An 18,568-nucleotide genomic window follows, 5' to 3' on the forward strand; every position below is an offset into this window, starting at 1 on the left:
TATGTGATGATGTCTGTGGAGTACTGCCTTTTTCCAACCGAGATTTCGGCAACTGACGTTGTTGTAGAGGATTCAGCTTTACCTTCAGAACCATATTTTGAAGAAAAGGCATTTTCTTGTTTTTTCAATGAGCTAAAAGTTTTTCTTTGTTTCTTTTAACGAGCTAATCACAAATCAATGTAAGTTTTAACGAACAACTTTCATAAATACTACGCAGAATTCCCATACCTACGTAATTATTGCACTCTTTAATTCGAGATGTCTTTAAACATATCGCATCCTTAAAAGTAAGGCTGATCCGGAACTCCTCTGAAAATCTTTTATGAGTGATTGTACGTACAAGGACAAACAACCGTTGTTATAGAGCAAGAAGTTGTTAAAGCAAAGGGCTATCCTTTACTTGTCCAACCCCATTTTTTGTTGCAATTGGTGTATGTTTAAACGTTACCCTCAGAAGTTTATCGGTGAAGTTCCGAACCACCCTATTTAGTGTTAACAATTAGAGCCGTTATAGTGTCCTTGTCAAACGTTGCGGGCCGTGGTGACCTGGTGGTAAGATCTCGGCTTCGGAACCGGAGGGTTTCAGGTTCGTGTCCCGATTCCACCGAAGAACCGTCGTGTAAGGGGGTCTGTTGCACGTTAAATTCGTCAAGACCAAACGTCCTCCCGCTGGTGCGGCGTGGTGTGGCGAGGGGGGTGCCAGCTCAGTCGTCCTCGTCATCTGACCTAGGTTCAAAATTATGAGGTCCGTCCCAAAATAGCCCTAGTGTTGCTTTAAACGGGACGTTAATAGAACTAAACTAAACCAAACTAAACTTGTCAAACGTTGCATGTATTAAGCCTGAACATATCACTCCTAAGTCTGATATACCACTTAAGTCAAGGGATATTTCATTACTTTCCCACCCCCATCTTTGGCTGCAACAGGTGTTTACCAAGACCTTACCCTTAAAGGAGTTTGTTAGTGAAGTTCCGAACCACTCTATGTAGGCGTTATGGTGTGCTTGTCAAATGTTACACGTCGAAACATTAAGTCTGAACATATCGCTTCTAAATTAAATATGCCATTATGGGAAGACAGTAAGTTTTTACTGCTTCATTTACATTTATTTATTTCTTAAGAAAACACATCAAAATAACTGAAAAGGCTTAACTTGTCTCTACATTCCATTCTAAGGAACCCCAAAATGGAAACAGAAATTAAAGAAACTATTGTAGTATTCTTATATTGTAATACAAATATATATTAAATTTAGTTCTTAAAAATAGTGCACTTTTACGAATTTGCTAAAATATGAAGAACAACCTGATACAGCGTTCAGCGATTTTTTAAAAAATATATTATTCAATCTACTTTATTATTTATACTTCGATTGGTTACCTAGAAGGAAACAACTTTCTTTATAAATTTGAAGGCAAAATAATTGTGGATAGACGTATTTCCACGTCCAAGTATCCCTTGTATTTACCTATCTAAGTAACACGAGACATTCCATAATATTACTCGAGCCTTTTTACGCCATTAGGCGATATTGCAAAATTGTTTAAACTCATGAAATTTTACTGTGCAATATTTTTGTTTTACATGGATAGCGATTGATTATTCTGAACTACCGTCCTCACAACATTTCTTACTTCGCTTTCAGCTCTTCCTCCAAAGCATTTCTTTCTCGATGAACGTGATCCATCTTGTCCATTATTCTTCCAGCAGATAATTCATGTATTGCAGCCAGCTTAAGAGCTTCCTTTTCTTGTTCCTAAATATTTAAAAAATACTGATTTCGATGCCTGATTTTATCTGATAAACTCATTAAAGATAAGCAAAAACATAGATAGGAAAAAATATCTCCCTGAATCATTTCATTTTCGTATACAATAATTTCTTTTAACATTCTCTAATGCATAATTTTTTAAAAAAAAATACAATTACACTGAAATTATGTTGCAAAAAAAAAAAATATGTTAATAAATTCAAAGATATCTTGAAATTATTGGTATAAGCAATTATGATTTCTAGTTTTTATTCTTAGTTTATATAACAAATATCATAAATTAATAATTGAAATTTTTTAAAAAAAGTTACATGATATGTTACTCGCAATTATAAAAGAATTAGAAATTAGAACTAATGGCACTTATGGATAAACAAATGACTCTTACTTTAATCTTATCATCCAAGGCTGTTAAATCTCTTTCCACTGATTCGAGCTTCCTTTGCATTACTTGGACCACACTAAGTTCGGTAGCTTCTTCCCTTGTAGACAGAACTAAATTCTATAAAGCAAATAAATATATATTTTTTTTATTATAAAGTCAAAATCCTTTTTAATTAATAAAAAGTTTACCAAAAAATATTCATCTAAAGTTTGAATTCTACTTAAACATTTTATTTGTTTTCACAAATAAACATAAAAAAACCTACACTTGTTTTATTTCATTATCGAATTTGCTGTGGAATAAATCTTCTGGGAATGTTTTAATTTTCGATTAAGTTATGAGAGGCATATATTGAAGCATTGATATTGCTTTTAAAATTTTTAACTCTTAATTTCAAGAATTTTTCCATGATCCCACTTTTAGCTGAAAAAGTTTCGAAATATTCAAGTGTATATTTATATAGAAAAATTGAGCATACAAATAAAGTATTATTTTATGATAAATAAAAAATATTTTAATATAGTTATTTGGTACATATTTATCAAATATTTAAACAAAGATGGATTTTTTAGTTAATTTTCTTTACACAAAAAATCATGTCAAAAATTACTCGACAACAAGAGTCTTCTACATTATGTGAGATTGGAATTCATATAAAGAAACAAATTTTCGTGAAAAAAACGAAATCTAAAGAATTTTAATATAATTTGAATTTTGAAGCCGTTTTTAGACTCTAGCTTCAATAATAAAAAAATAAAGTAAACAAATTACAAAAACTTTCAAAATACAATGATTTTCAAAAGAAAAAAAATCATTTACCTTTTCTCGAATTCTCTCAATGGTGTCGTCAACATCCTTTACGAAAGAGTGTACTTGAGCTGCATCTTTCAGTTTTTTCCTATATAGCTGTATCTCTTCTTTCAACAAATTCCATCTTAAAAATGGGCAGGTCATAATTTTATTATTCATATTTAATAGCATATTCTTTCCAAAATTATTCATTAGCTTGTAACATCCTATTTTACTTTTATGGTGAGATCAAATTTTTATAAAAGGCAAAATTATATACATTTTATTCTAGTTTGCAAAGCATTTATAGAAAAATAACTAAAAAAAATTTATTCATATCAATATTGATTTAGAAACCGTCCAGGTCATTGCTCTTTAAGGCGGTTGAATTCACAGAAAAAATGATGACAGGGCAGACATAATTTAAAAAATAGTTTTTCTCTGATTTTAGGAGATATAAAACTTGAAGATATAGTTCTTTAATGAATTTTTATCAAATATCTTAACAAAGATGGTTTCTTAAATAAGCTTGATTATTAACATTAAAGAATGTGCAAGACATCTTTTGTCAATACTTTTTTGACTATAAGATTCCGCTACTTTTTGAGACCAAGATATATACCAAGAAACAAACTTTTACGACTATAATTTTTTTACGATTACATGACTTTCTCTTTGTATAGTCATGTAATCGTCATATAACTTGTCATATACAATAAAAAAATAAAAAGGAATTATATAAAGAAAATTACTTGTTAAACGAGAGATGATACAAAAAATTCATATGAAGTTATATAAGCATAAATTTCGTATATTTACCTTTCCCATATCCTCTCGTAACGAATGTAAACTCCTTTTTGATCTTCATTTCTAGATAATTTATAAGCCAACTCCTGCATTTCTCTTAGAAAACCTTCTGTTCCGATTTTCTTGTCCTAGAAACACGCATTAATTCGTTCATATTTCATGAAGGAAGAGAGGGAAAATTAATCAAAAAATATTATCAAACAAATCAAACCTTGGATTTTATTACTGAGATTTCTTAAGGCGTTATATCGTAAATATTATATCACTATGTCATATGTCAAATTTGACAAATCATTTTAAAAATGTAAAACGTTAGTAGAAATTAACTACATCAGCTTTCAAATTGTTGTATGTGATATGCGATTATTGTTGCACAAATATTATGTGTCACTAGTGTCAACTGTCATCAAAATATTTTATATTTTGCAGTATGATTTTGACATACGACATTTCGATATAACTGATATTACTGAGAAATTATAGTATCAAAGAATGTACACGTTCTCTTTCAGTTTAGATATTTTATGAATTTATTTTTCAGTTAAGTTTCCTCGTGTAATATATTTGTTCTGGAATTGCTTGTTTTTTTAAGGTTACAAAACTTTTCTACTTATATTAATGGGACTAAAAATGCTAACTAATATTAACTAAATTATACTAAATTTTTAATTGAATATTTAAAAAAAAAATGCGAAAAGGACATTAAAAGGAGAAAAAAAACAATGCTAGGTTGTTTGTTATATGAATTGTAACGTATGCGTTAATAATTGGTTATTGATGTAATTTGAGATCTTGAACATGAATTTAAAAAAAGTTTTATACTTAACTCTTGTAGCATTGGATTAACTTTCGAATTCATTTTAAAATGTGGTTATTCAATGCCTGTCAGATACAAAAACAATTCCCTGATAACAATGAGTATTTTTATCATTTATAAAAATGGGAATAAAGGTATTAGAGTTTCAGAAAACTTATTTTTCACAGTTCGAATTAAATTTGAGAAGAAATTTCCAAACAAAAAATTAAAAAAAAATGAAATTTTCAAAGTTTTCATTGATTTTTTTAAGATTTTAGTTTTATTCTCAGGATTCGTTTTCAATACTTAATTAATCAGTTATTAAGTAATATGATTCTATGTCTATAACCTCATGAAAATTTTATAAAAGCTACATAATTTTGAGAAGCAGAACTTACCGAATACACATCATCTAGTTTGTTCTGGAGTGTCATACAATGTTCATAATCTTTTCCAACTTCATTTGCTTGAATCATCAACTCCTATGATATGAAAAAAAAAATTTTAATGCATCGATTGAATTTTACAATACACTGATACGACTAAATTATTAGGCATTATGTATATTTAAATGCACTTCAGATGCTGTTCTAAATATTAAAATACTATTAATATAATACTTTTATAATTTTAATTTAGAAAAATTTAGGCGCTTCTTCATATTTTTGATATCAATCAAAAATATGAAGAAGTGCTTAAATAGAACGCCTTTTCTTATCAGAATTAGAGCAGTGTTTATTTAAAAATAATATTTTTAGCAAATACCAGGATTATTCATTACTTTAATAATTATTTTTATAATAAATCCACTTTTGAAGTTTATTTCAGTAGAAAGTGGTAATTTTTAGTTTATTATAACAGTTTTATGGTCACAAAAGTATGTCATTTATTGACCATGATTAGCTCGATAATTTATTTATAAGAGCTAAATATCAAAATCGACATTTTCGTAATTAATGATAATTTACATGCCAGTAATTTCGAATTCAAGATACATTTAAGATATTGCTATAAAATTAGTTTCTATAAAATATAAAGCTCTACTTTTTTTTATTTAATATTTCTTAAAATACTACTTGTAAACGAACTGTATCATAGTTTACAATAAACGAATTGCTGAAAAAATGTGAAATGAGGCCTGTAAACAGATTAAGACTTCCTAGAAAAAAATGAACACGAGATTTTCTTAAGTGTTGCTTCTCAGAGAGTAAAATGGAGATTTACTCAAGTGAAATCTGAACTATCATTTCAAAGTTTATTTTTAAAACAGATGATGCACAAAAGGAGTTTTTAAGAAATAGTCTTCAAATTAAAATAAATGTTAAAATTTGAAAAATGTATTTATATGTTTTGCATTCATTACGTTTTTAAAAGATATCAAATTTCTACTATCTAAAAAGATTTATTGATTTCTCCAAAACCAAACCACTTTTTATCCCAAAGATTAAAAAAAAAATCACAAAGATTCGAAAATAGTATAACACTTTTTTTTATTAGCAGACTAAATTTATTCGATTTTTATTAAAATTTATCATTAGTCGAATAAAAGCATCGAAATATGAAAATTAGATTAAAAATAAATTAATAAAAACAATTTTTAAAAATGCATTTTATTAAAAGTGCTAAAATTTCATTTCAGATACATTATTTTATATATTTTTTTTAAAAAAATACCTTTTTATAAATATTATAAAATCATGAAATGTATTTCTTCAAGTTCAATACCAGGTAGAGAAACACACAAGAAATCAAAAATAAATTAAATTAATCTATTAACTGATATCAAATTCTGAAAACATCAAATAGTATATCGCCATCGAAAATACATTAGAGTACATAGTTTCATAACTCTAGTACGTCAAGAAGTGAGTATAAAATCCATTGCCAAATTCCATCTTAAAAAATATTAAATAGGCTATGTAAAAGTGCATAAAATATTTTAAATATTTTTATGATAATATTATTAAGAAAATAAACATAAAATATTTTTATAAAATGAAGGAACTATAGTATATAAAATTAGAGATATTTCATTTAATAAAAAATCATAAAATGTTCAATTGGTTTTAAATGAATTAATTTTTTAATGAAGGAGAATAAAGGCTTTTATGAACAGGGAGAAAAATTCCTTTCAAATATTTGAGAGGTAATTCCATTCTTCTGAAGATACTGTAGAGGATTCAAGTTTTCAGGGATTTAAATTATTCTAAAAAGTGATGGGAAATCATTTTAAGCATAATTACTTTCTGTTATACAAATACAAAGTATTATAATCGTCAAAAAAAGTTAAATTCGAGATTTTGACGAATCCACACGTTTCAGATCTCCATGAGTCTGAAAAGCACATTTTTGAAAATTGTCTGTCTGGGCCTCAAAAATTTGAACAATTACAAGGTAACTTGAGCTAGAAGAATTGTATTTGGTATAAGGTATCTAATCCACATTCGTAGATTTCTATCAAATTTTGAACAAAACCCATTCCAAGAACGTCTGTATGCCCGGCTGCGTCAACACCATAACTACAAAACGAAGACAGCAATAGGGATAACATTTGGTACACCGATTTAACATCTAAAAGGCAGGTATGTATCAAATTTGAAAACAAATCCGTTAAAAGATGGACAGTTTGTCGGTTTGTACTTTCACAAGCTTGTAAGCGCGATAACTTAAAAACGAAATTACTTGAATATATAAAATTTGGTTTGTGTTTTTGTGACTGCAATTGTACTTTTGTATCAAATTTGGTTTTAATTGTCGTAAAAAAGGCGACCAAAATACACATTTCAGCTTTCTGATAATTTTGAACTAAATGCAACCAATGATTAATCGCCAAAGATCGGACTCTAAAGGGTTCTTTTCTGACTCTGGCTTGACAGTGACATATGGTTAATAATACGCAAGTGCATTTAAAGAGAAAGTTTCTAGGAGACCAATTTCGATGAGCTTTTTAAAATGTTTTTGATTAAAAAAAATGTAATTACTTTATGTCTTATATGGTTTTAATTTATGTTTTTTATAATTTATCAGAAAAGGTTGAAAATTCTTTAATCGTAATAAATTTAAATGATAATTTAATTGTTTTTATAAATTAATATTATTGCTTAATTATACAAATTAGTTAATAAATACTTTGGATTTATTTTTAAATTGAATGAAAAAAACAAGACAATATTTTTATAAACTGTTTGAGCTAACAAGAAAGGAAACAACTCTCAGATCAAGTTTTAAGAACTCCCAAAGAGATTCCATTCATATTCGAGATCAGATTTCAAGGTAAACTGGGCCTGGATATTGTTAGTTATTTTTTACAAGGTAAACGATCTATTTAGACAAGTTTAAAAATTCAACTTGAATAAAGAAAAAAGGCATGAAATTAATAGGGAAGCGAAATGATTCGACTAATTTGTGAAGCCTTTAATTATTTTTTAAGCGTGGAATATAATTATCTAGCTTTAAAGTGGTTCTTTTTGTTACTTCCTTTTAAAGGACACCAGAAATGTCACGAATGAAATTAGAATTTTTAAAACGAGGAAATGTTTTGCTGAAAATCAAAAATAGGACAAATGAATACATATTGTTAAAAATCAAGAATTTTCTCTTCTCGAACTTTTCGCCTACTTCCTTATAAAAATGTCATTTATAGATTGTGGTCAAAAATGATTGTGCCTGTATAGCCAAACGTTCAAATGCATGAATGAAATTCCTTTTAAAGAATTCAAAATAACCTTCGGCACTTATTCTCTGTCATTGTTTTTTTTTTAATTTTATGATTTAATTTTAAGTTTCCAATATAAAGTAATTAATTTACTAAGAGCAACTATACCATCTTCAGATTGAAAAAAATTCTTTTCAATGAAACTAGTTTTTAATTTCTGTCTTAGTTTTCCTATGATTTTATCTGAGAAAAAGGTGTTTTTCTTTTCATATACAAAACAATGGTATGTATCAAATAAATATATTTATTATTTTCATTGAGCGGAATAGCAATAAGAGAACGAACAAACGCATTAACAACTATCTAACTATTTATATATTGTTTTCTTTGCAAATAAATGAAAATGCGAAAGCGAATAAATAATATAATTAATAATATAAATAAAATAATATAATATAAATTAAATAATATAAATAAATAAAATAATATAAATAAATAAAATAATATAAATAAATAAAATAATATAAATAAATAAAATAATATAAATAAATAAAATAATATAAATAAAATATTAATAATGTAAAAAAAAACTTTTAGTAAATTAGCTAGAGAGAAGTTATAGTTTTTGAAATCACAGTTTTATTATTCTTTCTCATGATTAAGCAAAATGTTCAATTTTTTAGCAGCTGTTAGTTCTTTGTTAAAATCATGTCCATTATGCCGTGAACTCTGCAAAGCAAGGGGGAAAAAAAGGAAAAAGAGGCTGAGGAAAGGTATTCAAAGCTTATACAATTTCAAAATGGAATTTTTACGAAATTTAGTTGAGCAAGCGTCTGTATGTGTCTAGCTACGTGATTTTCATGTGATATTGCAGTTTAATATTGGACAGTTAAAGTTACAGAAATCAGGGCAGGAGAAATATATAACAAAACTCCGCACAAGTTAGAAGTTAAAATGAGGTTTTAATTCAAATTTTTAGAAAATAATTAATTTTAAGAACGCTGATAAATTAAAGTTATTACTTACATATAATTTCTTTTTGTAAGTACAGTAAAAGGCATTTTAAAAGCATCGTAAATATGCGGTTTGAGCTCAGTTTCATCACAAAAGCACAAAAGCGAGTAAGTATTTTGAAAATGTATCGTTTATGAATATCTTCTAAAATTTGATGCAAGCCTATAATTTTTGTATAAGTTTGTACATTTGAATTCCGTTCTTACATACATAAAGATAGACTGACTGTTTACCATTTAACGTATTTGATCCAAAATTTCATACGAATCTACAAAAGCGATGTAAAGAAAATCTTGTACATTTTCTAAATTTCATCTATCCAAGACCTTGTAGTTTTGAGTCCTTCCGCCCATACTTATATTGACACACAAATTTTCTAAAATACACCCCTAAATTTGATAGAGATATGCAATTTTAGTATAATGATCATATTTAGAAGTTACTGTGTGGACAGACAGGCATGAATGGTTTTTTTTTTGCTACAAATCATTTATTATCTAAGCACAACCACGTACTAAGTAATCTCATTATCATGCTGTCCCGAGCCATGCATGCCATGTTATGTCCCGAGGTTAAGAGACTTAAGTTCAAGAACTCCATGACCCTCCCTCAAATCGGAAATTTTCTGCCGCAAAGAAGTCTAAAACTTGAAGATTTTTAAAAATTTCGAAGTCAAGTTTTTGACGATTAAAATAATTTTTGTGCGCGATTAAGAAAAAAAAAGAAGAAGAAATACTTTGATTTGTAATGTGTTTTATTTTTCTAAGTATGCAAAATCATTAAATTTTAAATACGAAATGCTGTTTTGTAAATCATGGAAATGATTTTTTTTCTATGAATAAGACTATACGTGACCTTCAAGTGAATCGCGTGGTTTTTAAAATTATAATGACGACTGATGAAAATGGGAAGTAGACATTATTTTTATTTTTATTTTATCATTTTTAATTAGTTGATGTCATTTGAAATAATTCGTCAAAAGTACGAAGGATTAAAATTTCTTTTTTTTTTTTCTTTTTTCGCCAACTTCTCTTACAATTTTGTATGACTTAATCCAATTTCTAAAAAGTTACCATAATTTATTTCGATATGTTTTAAAGTTGCAATGCTATCTAATGATGTGTTTAGCCTTCTGCTCCACGTTTTTTAAAAATATCTTTGTCTAACAGAAACATAGACTGTCGCTAATATGGTGACAGACAGTTGCAAATGTAGTCTAAAATTTGATACAGATGTTTAATTTTGTTGTTAAATCCATATGGCAAATTTCATGACCTAGTTCGCTGAATGTTCAAGTTAGTAAATAACTTTATTATTATTTTTTTTTTTTGATGATGATTTCAAGATTTTCTTGTCAAGTATTAATAAAAGACAAAATGAAAACCATTTTTTTGCATTGCTAATTTATTAATTAATCACTTTTTCAGCATTATTAAAATTCCCTAAAATTATTTATTGTATTAAGCACTATTGACTAAGTAATTATACCTTTTAGTTATTAATTTTTTATATGCCGTTAATTCACATATTCACTTAACTACAATTAAGTTAACAGGTTTGCATAAAAAATATGTAAAAAACTTAGGAAATATTTTTAAAAGATTAAGAATTATGCCATTTCCTTAATAGTCTTAATTATTTATTTTAGATGTTAGTAATTTTTGTGAAAATATTAATTATTTCTTCTAATACTAATTATATTTAAAATTATTTATTCTAAGATGGTAGTTTCTTTAAAAATGCAATGAGGCAAGTCATTTTTAATAATAACTCTTACTTATTCTAAAATGTTAATTATTTTTTAATATTTCTTTTAAGGTTTAGCAAGAATTAACAAATAAATTAGGGATAATAAAATGGGTATTAATAATAATTTGATTTAATTAACAAAATTTTTCAGCAAAAAATTGTTTTAAAAAAATGAAAAATGTAAACCTTTTCTTTTATCCACACTTCTGTCTTTTCAAACAGATCATGGATACGCAGCATGTCCCTAGCCTGTGATAGATCGTTTCCAATTTGAGCTGCATTGCTTTTTACTTCTTCCCAATCTTCCAAAATAAGTTGCACTCTAGTCTGCATCTCTGAATCTGCTGGAAAATTGTGACTTTGCTGGAAAAATAACACACACACACATTATATTGAAACCATTGAAAATCTCCATTTCTTTCTGTTAAAAATCTTATAAACCATAAAAAAAATATAATTGGTGCAGAATTAAAATTATCACTTCAAGACAGATTATGAAAAAATAAAGTTTTATATTTTCTAATAATTTACTCTTTCTCAGCTGCAATCAATGGTGAGACTTAAGATTGCTGTACGGTTTAATTGCCAAGCTCATGAAACATTTCCCAATTGATAAAATGCTGTCTAAACCCCATCTTATATATATGTGTGTATAAATGAAATTTCGCTTGAGACACATTCAGTTTTCGTCCAGTAAGTTTGCTTTAGTTTTAATTTTGATGACCACCACAATTCGGAAGTACTGTTAAAAAAATTATAGTTTGACAATTTTACAGTGATGCATATCCATTAGGTATGAGGATTAAAAGAACATTAAATGAAATTTGCAAGTAAATTTTTCGATATATGTTTTTGGCGTAAACCTGGTTTCACAAGTCCAGATATTAACTGAATCCTAAATTTAAAAAGATTTACTTCAGTGTTTTAAATTAACTTCAAAAATAAAGTCCACGAACTCGTGTTCGTTTACCACTTATGATTTGCATAATTTCCCTGCTCATTAAAATTCAAAAAGTAACTTCAAGTTAAAGTTTAAGAAGCAGAGCTTCCTTTTTCTTGTACTTTTAGAAAGAAAAATTGTTTTTGCAAGATAAATGCTTTCTAAAATTCAAAATCAAACAGCTTGCTTAACAATTATGTCAAAGAAAAACATCTGTGTTTGTAGCCCTCAAACTATTGTTTCCTGTTCTAAAAGCGGGATAAAAGTGTGAAAAAATTAAAATATTTCTTAAATGATTTGTGAATCTAGCCAACAAATTTTCATGCTTGTGATGAAACTTGGAACCTTTGTTTGATTTACTTATACATTTTATAGAAAATAAAATCATTCATGATAAACCAGTTAAACTGAAATAAATAAATGGTTTTAAGATCTTGCCAGCATTTTGAGTCCTGTGTTAGAATACCAATAACGCATTTCTTTTTAAGATAACTTCTGTTTATTTTTAAGACAATATTGTCATGAAAAAATTAGTCTTAACCTTTATTTTTAGAAATAAAATGTACCATGATAAAGAAAAAAACATTTTGAGGCAAAAAGATATTGCAGTCCTACTAACACTAAATATTATACGATATATCCGCAATGCGATGCGTTTCTGAATATCAGACAATATCGTGAAGATAACTTGAGAATGTTATTGGTCATTTTTTGCTAATATGGAGAAATCTCTCTATAATGCAAAACTTACCATCTTTCCGGTAGTCCTTCGTTTTCAAAAAGACGAATAGGAAACGGGAAAAGGAAAATAAGTCACGACATGAGAATGTCAATTATCTTGTTACGTTATTAATAATAAACTGTTGCTCAAATTATGAATTATATATTGTAATATTTATTATATACATAATTTTGTTTACCTCATGCAATAAACTTAAGTTTTGCTATTAAAATGTGTTTTTTAGATGAACCATAGCGTATCCGCCGTTTTCTTTAATCCGTCAGTCTTCTGGCCTGTTATCTGCCAAAAAGGGCTACTATGGACAGAGGGGCTACTGTGTTTTCTTTATTATCAGTAAAATGAAAAATTTTAAAAGGGGATCCATAAATTGTAGTTTTCTATATTTTCGGATCAGAGTGTTTGGTAGGATATTAAAATGGAATTCCCCTTAACTAAATTCTTATTCTGAGTTGTCAGATATTTTTACTGAAAAGCATACGTAAAAGGGGAACGAAGTATTTTGAAGATTTAAAGACACCTATCCTTTTATATTAGTATTTATTATTTATTCTGAGATATTAAATATTTTTAAATATTACATTTGTGAATGAAATAAATATAAGAAATTTATTTTCAAAATTCAAACGTAATCAAAATAACTTTATACAAATATATGGGCTACTTAAATTTACATTCATTTATATCTCGTTATATCTACTTTAAAAATCATGAAAAATAATAAAAGAATCCTTTTCCAGAATGAATCATTTCCAATCCAGAAATAAATCCTTTTCCATAATTTAATTTTTTCCCCCATTTTCTATTCTTTTGACCATTTACAAACAAATGAATCAATAGTAAACGAAAGGCAATACAAAATTCGAATAAAAATATTTATAAACACATTACCTGTACTAAATTATTTATAAAAGGCTCATGAGCATCCAACTCAGCTTGAACTGCTAGTTGTTTCTGCAGACATTTTATCTTCTCTTCATCACTTAATTTATGATAATCCTTCAGCACGTGGCGAAGTTTAGTTTTCTTGTCTTGTATCCATGCTTCAGCCTGTAAGAAAACGTCATTACAAGTAATTTTCGGATGTCATGTTAAATAAAACTAATAGAAAATATTAACTGAGAAAAATCTAATGTATTAATTTTATCTTTAAAAGCTGAATTCACACACAAAAGCAAAGCATAATAATAATAAACTGCAGTGGCTCAATCTTTGGATTCTAGGCTAACTGCAGTTATAGTAAGAAAGAATCTGATTAATTTGTTTCCTTGATGACAAGTCACACCACCTGGGGACAGGATGCTCTTGTTATTCAGGGCGTATTAGATATAAAGTTTTACTGTTCTAAAGAATGCTAGGTGCTGGCAATGTGTTTGAATTTGTTGTGTAACCACCCTAGTGTCGTTTCGTTTGGAGCGAATATTATATATAAGGTTTTGTGAAGCCTAGTATGTCTATAATAAATACCATCTCTTGTTACTGGCCGTTCGGAAAAACTGAATGACCAGGTCGCTTCAAACAACAATTTGGCAATATGAGTACTGTGGTCTGCACGAATAATCATCACTGGCTCATCAGCAATTTGACCCTAAAAAGTTACATCCGGTCATCGGCAACAGACCCATTAACCAGGCAACATCACCATTGATGTACCCCCAAAACAAGCGAGAGCCGGTATTCTGAGTTAGGTCATTTTTCATTCATAATTTCTGCAGCCGTGTTGGATGATTGTGAAATACGGTATAATTGGTTTATTACCAATGGAATATTACAAGTAGGATTTTGTGAAGGACGTTTTGAATTCTATTTTATACCTTAAGCGTTTGAATAATATTTATCTGCATTGATAATAAATAGTCTTGTATATATTTGTCTGGTCAAAAAGTTGTGTATGTTTAAATAAGTATTCAGATTATTTAGGGTCTTATTTTCTTAGTGTCTATGAAATCCTTTCATAAGGTATTCTGTAATGTAGGAATTTCTTGGCAGTTATTTCAGTGTAGGCCTTATTAGAGTAGCAGTAGCCACTTTCCATTAGTGTATTATTGTCCAAAACAATATTTTTAAAGTTAAAAAAGGCGTATTTAATATTTTGGATACTAAATTTCATTGAGAAAATATCAATATAATAAATAATTTCCCTTACAGATTTAGATTTGTTTCTAGAGATGATTTTATTAAACATGAAATATCTCTTTCAAAAATTATATATATTCTCTGTTTTATGTATGTACAATATAGTTCTAAAATAATCATGAAACATGATGTTCATCGAATTTCAAATTATGAATGAAAAGTATGAATGATTTTTTAAAAACTTACTTCAATTGTGTCCCTTTTAAATTTTGCTTGTTGTAATGCTTCAGTTAAAGCCCTTGTTCTCTCTGAGCTGAATTCTGCAAGACGTTTCTTCCTGAAAAAGGGAATTGGTTTAATTTATCATGAAAAACTTCCAAAAGAACAGAAAACTTAAAGAAGCAAATCTTATATTTGATAAGAAAATCTGCGTGGCGAGATCAATTTTCTTATTGCTATTATTAGTACTGTTCGTTCTTTGTTTCTCATTTTATATTTATTTTGAAAGATCTTTGAGAATTATTGTATTTATAAAAAGGATATTATTTTCGTTCACAGAATAGACAGTTTTTGGCTAAGGGTATGGGCTATGGCCTTATGCTATGCAAATCTGAATTCCGGTTAGTCCTTCAATTGCCTATGAATTCTCGTTAGTTCTTAAATTGTCTATAGGACTCGTATTCCAAAAAGAAGAACTTTAACCTTACTAAGGAAATGCTGATTTTATTAACTCGCAACTACCATTCTACTGGTTCAGAAGTGAATACGCAATGTTTTGCTGTGCTTAAGTTGTAAAACCATTACTGTTGCATGCCGACGGTTGCAAAACCGTTATGTTACTGTGGTGCGAGCTATTGTTTACCTAAAATAATGCTTAAATATTTATCCTGTATAGCATATTAATAAAATTTCCTTTTATATTTTCACTTCGAATAAATCATAAAAATAAAATATTCGCTGCAGTAGACGCCGCTTGTAACCATTACTTTAAGTGCAAGCCAAAGCCTTCAGTCTTCTGAAAAAAAATGATCCAATTACGCGTCTGTTCTTTTCCCTCGCAATGAGAAATCACTTCTCCAACACGTTTTCCACGATCCATCCTTCCCACATCGATTTCGAGCGAATTGTTTCGATTTACAAGTGAATTATTGATCACTATAATTCAAACCATACAGAAGGAAAGCTTATGTCAGACACATATCATATTGCTTCATATTTTCATATAAATTATATCCTCCAGACCTAAGCTTCATATATACTACTTAATAAGTATAAAATGGTAGAAAGCTGTATTAAAAATAATAAATTTTATCATTTTTAGTCTTCGTTCGTACACCATAAAAGAATGATAAATGCGAATTATAAAATTTTCAGTTTTGGATACTGATATTTCAGTCAAAAATTTAAAAAAAAAATGTTTTAAATAGATTGGGACAGGGATACACTCTATATCTTGACATTCATAGATAAAACTTTATTATTCATTACCTTTCAGATAAGTCTTGTATTTTTTTCACAATTTTCTCTGCCTCATCTGTTCCTTGTTTCAAAATGTTTTCACCTTGTTGCTTCCAGTTCATAAACTGAAAAAAACGTGCAAATCAGTACAATATTTTCTTACTCTTTTTCTTAAAATTAATATTAAGAAAACTGCAAATGACATACAAATTTCGAAATTAATTTTATCTTTATAAAACTAATATTTTGCAAGCGATTAAGGCAGTATTTAATTTGCATTTCTCTTTCTACATCAGTCAGCTGAAATTTAACCTGTAAACACTTCAAAAAGAAAAGCAAAACTAAATCTGATATAAAAAACGGTAGCTATGCTAAAATTTTGTTGATTTTCTTTTCTTGGAATATTCTCGAAATTTTTTTAGATATTAGATATTTTGTATTCATGAAATCATTAAACATTTAATTAAATTAACCCTTTCTAGGGCCGTGGGAAGTATGCTTCCCACCAAATTCATCAATCTTTGTATGAAATTATGTAGGTTGGCATCAGTTCTAACAAATTTTTTTAGAAAGACGGAAACTTTGATGCTTCATTTCTTTATCTCACACAAAATGATGTGTCTTGATTTGTTACTTAATTGTTAATTAACCAAATTAATTAATTAATCAAATTAAATTTATCTAATAAGCTAAATGAATCCCTTTTCTTATTCTAATTTCAAGCCTAAAAATATTTTAACATAATATGACCAGAAAAAATGGCCCTGTAAAGGGTTAAACTGAAATTGTAGATAAAAATACGAAAATATATTTTGATAATTCACGATTGTCAAAGCCAAAAATATGAACACTTCTACAGATAAGTTTTTCATAAATTTAAAACAATTTTTGAAGAGTATATCATGTGCTTGATCAGTAAAAGGAGAAGCAAATGTTACAAATTCAGCAAATATAGTTTGGCATTTTTTAACATAACAGTAAAAAACTATTTCAAATAAAATCTAATTATTTGCCAAATACCAGACAAGGCTTTTAAAATCATTATATTTATTTATTATTACACTAGAGGTCTTCGTTCTCTGCTGGCTTTCGCTCGTCGACAACGAGGTTGTCCAATACTGTATCCAATGTTCCATGCTGACAACATATTACTTCCGATTCAAAACTCAAAATCCCACAATAAGAACATTCTTTGCTCACAGGTAGTCAGACGATTGCTAGCCGAGAGACGAAAAATTTCTTTTACTCGAAAAAAAAAAATAAACAAACCGTAAAGCTATTCATTAGTCATAAACGGTGTGTCTAAAAATAGAATAAGCAAATAATATTGTTTTAAACTCCTGTTAATATGGTATTAATTACAGTTTTACTTTTTCTTTTTTTTGTCATATTTTCATCGTTAAGTCAATAAGCGAATAAAACGCAATGTTTGTATAATTTTTTTTATATATATAATAGAAAGAGAAGCAGCAGATGCTCTCATAACGCCGAACTCAATTAAAAGAGGTAAACATTTAGATTATCGGTAAATGATTAAACAAATATTAGTCTCAAGTAGTCTGGGAAAATATTCACTGACTCATTTTTTAGTTCAGACTATTTGTTGCAGTTAAAATCACATAGGAAGTCTGTTCTGCGTAGAGAACACACATGTATCACTGTATTCGCAATTACTTAATTAAAAGTAACTTACTTTTTCTTCTTGAATATCCATATTTTTTTTAAATTCTTGGTGTTTCTTTAATGCATTTTCGATGTCTTCGACAGTTTCCTTTCTTTCGCTACCACACAATTGAACCTTGAAAAGAAATTTTGAATCTGAAGCCAAGTTGGTAAAGCTTTTTCTAATGTATGATTGATACTATTTAAACAAAGAAAATATTTTTAATCAGCAGTATTTAACATTACCTCCCTCTGAGCCAATGAAATTTGGATTTGCTTCGCTTCATGGAAAAATAGGAAAGTGTCTTTCTTTTGTTGTACAGATTTAGATCTTCTCTCCCATGTCTCTCTCACTCGAGTTTCAATATTTGACAAAGATTTCAATTTTTCCTCAATCTAAAAGGCAAAGTAAATTTATTTTTAGAGCAATTCTTTTTATAAGAGCTATATTATTATTAGAAAATATTTAATAATCCAATGTACTTGGAATAAATATATAACTGATCTTTCAGAAGCATCATAAATTCAAATTAGCACTTGAATGCATGGATTTAAAGAAATAAGCGTTAAGTTAGATTAATCATTGTAGAAAGATTAAAAAATAAAATGTTATTTAACATTAATATAAGCAAGAACTATAAAAACATTGTTCTGTTTTAACGTAAAGGGATTTTCCGTGAACAAATGGAGGTTTCATCGGACAAATGAATGATTCATGGGTAAAAA

At 27.9% G+C, this 18,568-nt stretch overlaps 1 protein-coding gene across 2 annotated transcripts in view; it reads right to left on the bottom strand.

Moving 5' to 3' along the window:
- The window catches only part of LOC129958123 (spectrin beta chain, non-erythrocytic 1-like), a 143,207-nt gene that overhangs the window by 32,103 nt on the left and 92,536 nt on the right, over positions 1-18,568 (bottom strand). For both annotated transcript variants that reach the window (XM_056070320.1, XM_056070319.1), the window contains exons 43-53: positions 18,089-18,238; positions 17,874-17,978; positions 16,211-16,305; positions 14,969-15,059; positions 13,538-13,696; positions 11,154-11,330; positions 4,948-5,031; positions 3,766-3,881; positions 2,977-3,091; positions 2,161-2,274; positions 1,636-1,757 (exon numbers count right to left, since the gene is read on the bottom strand). In XM_056070320.1, the coding sequence (XP_055926295.1) occupies positions 1,636-1,757; positions 2,161-2,274; positions 2,977-3,091; positions 3,766-3,881; positions 4,948-5,031; positions 11,154-11,330; positions 13,538-13,696; positions 14,969-15,059; positions 16,211-16,305; positions 17,874-17,978; positions 18,089-18,238 (1,328 nt within the window). The remainder of the gene's footprint in view (positions 1-1,635; positions 1,758-2,160; positions 2,275-2,976; positions 3,092-3,765; positions 3,882-4,947; positions 5,032-11,153; positions 11,331-13,537; positions 13,697-14,968; positions 15,060-16,210; positions 16,306-17,873; positions 17,979-18,088; positions 18,239-18,568) is intronic.

Source organism: Argiope bruennichi, chromosome X1 (assembly GCF_947563725.1).
Source record: "Argiope bruennichi chromosome X1, qqArgBrue1.1, whole genome shotgun sequence".
Taxonomy (NCBI): domain Eukaryota; kingdom Metazoa; phylum Arthropoda; class Arachnida; order Araneae; family Araneidae; genus Argiope; species Argiope bruennichi.